Source organism: Molothrus ater, chromosome 25, assembly GCF_012460135.2.
Source record: "Molothrus ater isolate BHLD 08-10-18 breed brown headed cowbird chromosome 25, BPBGC_Mater_1.1, whole genome shotgun sequence".
NCBI lineage: Eukaryota > Metazoa > Chordata > Aves > Passeriformes > Icteridae > Molothrus > Molothrus ater.
The window spans coordinates 3,321,281-3,327,274 of record NC_050502.2 but is presented as its reverse complement, the minus strand read 5'-3'; the positions used below and the strand labels follow the sequence as shown (position 1 = coordinate 3,327,274).

The 5,994-nt window shown below is 59.5% G+C and overlaps 1 protein-coding gene across 1 annotated transcript in view; it reads left to right on the top strand.

The window, feature by feature from the left end:
- Positions 1-4,813: 4,813 nt before the first annotated feature.
- Positions 4,814-5,994, top strand: part of RASSF5 (Ras association domain family member 5) — a 33,652-nt gene continuing 32,471 nt past the window's right edge. The window contains exon 1 of the mRNA XM_054517276.1: positions 4,814-5,129. Within this exon, the coding sequence (XP_054373251.1) occupies positions 4,814-5,129 (316 nt within the window). The remainder of the gene's footprint in view (positions 5,130-5,994) is intronic.

The window sequence follows — 5,994 nt, the reverse complement described above, 5'->3', positions numbered from 1 at the left end:
CTTCCCCATCAGCCCCGTGTGCCCTGAGCCTCTGCAGGTTTGGCCAGAAAATCGAGTGGGGTTTTAAATTTTTCTCTTTTTTTTAAAAAAAAAAAAAAACAGGTTTGAAGGACGTGGTGTTTTCATGGTTTCTCTGCATCACTGTGTCAGATGAGGAAGAAGAAGAGCTTTAATCTTTCGTCCTCTTACTTTTTTAGGAATTATTCTCACTTTTAACGTGCTGGAGTGGGGCAGGGGGTGCTGGGGGCTGTGGGAAGGCATTGCCAACCCTTCCCTGCTGCAGAGGGACGGGATGGAGGGGGAACACATCCCTGCCACCTTGCTGTCCCTCGGGAATGGCACAGAGAGCTGCGGGAGGGCCCTGCTGGCCCAGCCCTTTGTTAGGGACAATGGTTCTGCTCCTTTCCCGGCTGTTTTGTGACCTGGGCGTTGATGAGGAGCTGCAATTCCCTGAGGATCAGCCAGGGCAGGTGTGGAGCAGCGATAGGGATTGCCGGGAGCTGGGGGTGGGAGCTGGGAGCAGGAGATGTTTGTGGGAAGGCTCAGCCACCCCCCTGCCTGTCCCCGGAGTGATTTATGGGCTGTGCCCACATCCACAGCCCCATCCCAGGAGCAGCAGGGCAGGGTGACAGATCCCATCCTGCTGGGCCCATCCCACATCCCCATCCCACATCCCCATCCCAGGGAGAGCAGGGCAGGGTGACAGATCCCACCCTGCTGGGCCCATCCCACCCATCCTGGCACATCCCAGGAGCAGCAGGGTGACAAATCCCACCCTGCTGTCCCCACATCCCCATCCCACATCTCCATCCCAGGAGCAGCAGGGTGACAAATCCCACCCTGCTGTCCCCACATCCCACATCTCCATCCCAGGGAGCAGCATCCAAGGCCAGGCAGGGTGACAGATCCCACCCTGCTGGGTTTATCCCACCTCCCCATGCCAGAGAGCAGCAGGTCAGGGTGACAAATCCCACCCTTCTGGACCCATCCCACATCTCCATCCCAGAGAGCAGCAGGGTGACAAATCCCATCCTGCTGGGCTCATCCCAGATCCCCATCCCAGGGATCCAAAGCTGGGCAGGGTGACAGATCCCACCCTGCTGTGCCCACCCCACCCATCCTGGCACATCCCAGTGCCAGGAACATCCACCCCTCCGTGCCAAGGCAGCAGAAGGAAGGAGGAGCAGGAGGAGCAGCAGCTGCAGGGCTGTGCCCAGCCTGAGTTTCTTGTAGGAACACGCCAGGGGTGCCCAGGAGCCTCCCCCGCCCAGGAAACATTTCCCTGGTGGAATTTGGCACCAGAGCTCCCCATTCATTTTAATTATAAAAGCCAACATCCTGAATGTCAACCCCAACTGTTTGCTGTGCAGAGGTGGAGCTAATCCATCCCTTCAGAGCTTTTCTCCTAAGAATTATTTTCTGGGATTTGCTGGGCATTCTAATGGACGTTATTTTGAATCCAGAATCCAGGCAGAATTTTCTGATGTTCATAAAGGAGCAGGGTCCCTGCTGCACCTCCTGGCACTCAGTGGAGCTGCACTGACTCGCACCAGCTGAGCATTTGACCTGGAACATGTTTGGCTTCAGCTAAAAGGGATTTATTTCTTGGCAAACAGAAAAAAGAACTTCTGCTAATAGCCCTTGTCATGCTTTAACTGCTGTAACACAGCAGCTGCAGAGGGGACTTCTGGAATCCAAATGAAACAAGAATTTTCCTGCCAATGTTAATTACTTGGGGTTTTCTTTTTCCCCCAAAAAAAAAATTTAACCTGTGGCCTAAAAAATATTTTAACCTGAATACCTGAAGGGACAGCTGGGAAGGACAATGACTGTCACGAGCCTCTTGTGCAGGCTGAGCTTGCTGTGGGGACAGAAAATATTAAATTGATTTAGTATTTTTATGCCCTGAGGCTGCAGAACAGAGACTGGAGCTGTCTCCCAGGATGATATTGGGAGAATGAAAGTCCAGAATGGTTTTAGGAGGTTCCCAGCCAGGTGCCAGCTAGACCTTCACCCTCAGAAATTTCCTTTATTGTGGGTGATTCCTGATACAATGAACAGCTTGTGGAGGACATATGACAAAATACCAAACTTTTGTGGAACAATTGATGAATAAATCTGCTGCTGTTTTCAAGCAGAAGCAGAGGAGGCATGAAAGCAAATCCTGAATAGGGAAGGAAAAGATCTTCTAAAAATTAATCTTGCTGCTTAGCACAGAGCAAAACTCCCAATTTTCCCAGCTGCATTATTCCTCCTTTGGTTTGCAGCTGTTATTAGGGGCTGCTTATGGCACTGGGCTGCTGTGATTCAGAGCCAGTGTTTTAATCCATCCTTCAAATTAGAATCCTTGAAAAGGATTTAGATATTCTCAGCTTATCCTGTCCTCAGGAGTACACGGGAGACGTCAAATTCAGCTTCCCCTAAGCCTGGATTCACCCAGCCCAGCTCTGCCTCTCCCCTCCCTTCTCTCCCAAAAACCTGAATGCAAATGGACAATGGGAATATGCACAATTCCTTCCCAATATCTCATCTAAATCTCCCCTCTTTTAGTTTAAAGCCACCCCCCTTGTCCTGTCACTAATAAGTCACTCTCCCTCTTTTCTTTAAAATCCTGATTTTCATGGAGCTGTCTCCTGGGATGGTATTGGGAAAATGAAAGTCCAGAATGGTGCAGAGGGGACTTCTGGAATCCAAATGAAACAAGAATTTTCCTGCCAATGTTAATTACTTGGGGTTTTTCTTCCACCCCCCGCCCAAAAAAAAAATTTATCCTGTGGCCTAAAAGAGCTCCCTGTGCTGTCAGCTCTGAATACCTGAAGGGACAGCTGGGAAGGACAATGACTGTCACGAGCCTCTTGTGCAGCCTGTGCTTGCTGTGGGGACAGAAAATATTAAATTGATTTAGTGTCTTATGCCCTGAGACCGCAGAACAGAGACTGGAGATGTCTCTTGGGATGATATTGGGAAAATGAAAGTCCAGGATGGTTTTAGGAGGTTCCCAGCCAGGTGCCAGCTAGACCTTATTGTGGGTGATTCCTGATCCAATGAACAGCTTGTGGAGGACATCCCCGGCCGAAATTCAGGGATAATTCTGTCGGAATTTCAGTGTCCAAACCAGGAGCAGGGAGAGCAGCAGAGCAGGGCCGGTGCCGTGTCTGCAGGGTGTCCTGCAGGGCTCAGGGCTGTGTCACCCTCCAGCCACGCACCCAGAGCAGCAATCACCCTCGGGCCAGCGGGAGGGGGGACAGGGACCTTCCCAGCCCTGTGACACCCCCGGCTGGGAGGAGGGACACCGGCAGTGCCAGGGGGGGACATGCCCAGGGGAAGGGGCGGCAGCACACACAGTGTCTGACTCCTGGCAGTTTTTCTACTGGTAACTCGATCTTTTTGCAGTGGCTGCTCAAACTCTCTGGTCTGTCTGTACAGCTGTGGGAGGATTTGATGGGAAGGGAAGGGAAGGGAAGGGAAGGGAAGGGAAGGGAAGGGAAGGGAAGGGAAGGGAAGGAAAGGAAAGGAAAGGAAAGGAAAGGAAAGGAAAGGAAAGGAAAGGAAAAAGGAAAGGAAAGGAAAGGAAAGGAAAGGAAAAGGAAAAGGAAAAGGAAAAGGAAAAGGAAAAGGAAAAGGAAAAGGAAAAGGAAAAGGAAAAGGAAAAGGAAACTCCTGGTACAGAATACCTGCATGGAGCAGCCCGAGCTGCTGCCATATTTTCCCTTTCAGGTTTCCCACTGGAGATCAGCTGGGGGAGGGAATCCCTGCGTGTCACAGCCCCACAGAGGGACAGGGGCTTCTCCCGACGTGTGACCGTGCTGCTCCCACGGGGACAGAGCTGTGACAAAGCGCCGGGGACGCGGCTGCGCTGGGGAAAATCCTCTGGCTGTGCTTTGTGGGAGCCCCGGGGGATGCAGGGACCCCCGCGCCGGGGAAACCCAGCCCCGCGGGGTGTCTGTCCGGCAGGGAGAGCCCCCCGGGGAATGGGCTGGGAGCGGGAGGTGGGAGCAGGAGATGTTTGTGAGAAGGCTCAGCCACGCTGCCCCTCGGCCACCCCCCCACCGCCTGTCCCCAGAGTGATTTATGGGCTGTCCCACATCCACAGCCCCATCCCAGGGAGCAGCAGGGCAGGGTGACAAATCCCACCCACAGGGGTGACTGTCCGGCAGGGAGAGCCCCCCGGGGGATGTACGGAACCCCGGGGAACCCCAGCCCCAAGGGGTGACTGTCCGGCAGGGAGAGCCCCCCGGGAGATGTACGGAACCCCGGGGAACCCCAGCCCCAAGGGGTGACTGTCCGGCAGGGAGAGCCCTCCGGGGAACCCCAACCCCACGAGGGTGATTGTGCGGCGGGGAAAGCCCCCCGGGGGATACCCAGACCCCTCCTGGGGAACCCCAGCCCCACGGGGTGACTGTTTGGCAGGGAGAGCCCCCCGGGGTGACTGTCCAGCGAGGAGACCCCCGGGGGATGCACGGACCCCCCTGGGGAACCCCAACCCCACGGGGGTGATTGTCCGGCAGGGAGAGCCCCCCGGGGAATGCACGGACCTCCTCCCCGGGGAATCCCAGTCCCATCTGAGCGGGGATTCCCGGCGACAGAGCACGGGGACATTCCGGTGCGCGCCGGGGAACGCAGGGCGAGCAGCGCCAACATCGCGGGGGCAGCGAGCGCGGAGCGCCCCGACCCCGACCCTGACCCTGGGGGGGTCCCCACGGGACGGGCGCCCCGGGGCCGCTCCCGGTGCCACCCCCGCCCTCCCCGCCGCGTCTCCTCCCTCCGGCCGGGCCGAGCGCCCGCCCCGCCCCGCCGCCGCCGCTGCGAGCCCATGGCATCGCCGGCCGTGGGGCCGTGCCCCCGCCCGCTGCCGCCCCCCGTGCCCGGCTCCATGCGCCGCCGCCCGCCGGGCCCCGCCGCGACCCCCGCCCGTCCCGAGGGGAGCCCCGGCGGGGCCAGGGCTGCGCGGCGGCTGCGGCGGCGCGGGGGAGCCCCGCGGCTGCTGCCCGACGTGCGGAGCATCTTCGGGGCGCCCGGAGAGCCCCCCGAGCGCGGCCGCGGGCACCGCTTCGCCCCGCGCCTGCCGCGCCGGGGATGGTGCGACCTGTGCGGGGAGGCGGTGCGGGAGCGCGCCCTGCGCTGCGACTGTGAGTGCTGTCCCCTGCTTATCCCACCCTGCCTGTCGCCTGCCTGCCCCTGCCTGTCCCCTGCCTGCCCCTCACTGTCCCCTCGCTGTCCCCTGCCTGCCCCTCGCTGTCCCCTGCCTGCCCCTCATTGTCCCCTGCCTGGCCCTCGCTGTCCCCTGCTTATCCCATCCTGCCTGTCGCCTGCCTGCCCCTCGCTGTCCCCTGCCTGTCCCCTGCTTGCCCCTCTCTGTCCCCTCACTGTCCCCTGCTTGCCCCTCTCTGTCCCGTGCCCGCCCCTCTCTGTCCCCTGCCTGTCCCCTGCTTGCCTCTCTCTGTCCCCTCACTGTCCCCTTGCTGCCCCTCTCTGTCCCCTGCCTGCCCCTCTCTGTCCCGTGCCCGCCCCTCACTGTCCCCTGCCTGTCCCCCGCTTATCCCCTGCTTGCTCCACTCTGTCCCCTGCCAGCCCCTGCCCGCCCCTCACTGTCTCCTGCCTGCCCCTCGCTGTCCCGCACCCCTGCCCTCCCCGCATCCCTCACCCTGCCCGGATTCTCCCCCCGGCCCCTCTCCCTCCCCTCGCCCCAGCTCTGCACCCTGGGGTCCGGTTTGGCACCGGGCCGGGTCCCCCCGCTCCCCCGGGGGACTGCGCACCGGGAGGGACCGGGCCGGGCCGGGGTCTCCGCGTGTGGGTGCGGTGCCGCCGGGCGGGTTTGGAAAATGCAGCTTTTCCAGGAAAGAGGAGATGATCGCTGCTGGGCGGGGTTGGCATCGGCAGCTCGCGGTGAGCAGGGAGGGTTGGCCTATGTAAAGCTTCCCAGCGAGGGGTAAAGTCCTCGAGAATTTGTGCCTGAAGCTCTGCCCGAACCCCGGGTGAGGGAAGTTGTGCCAA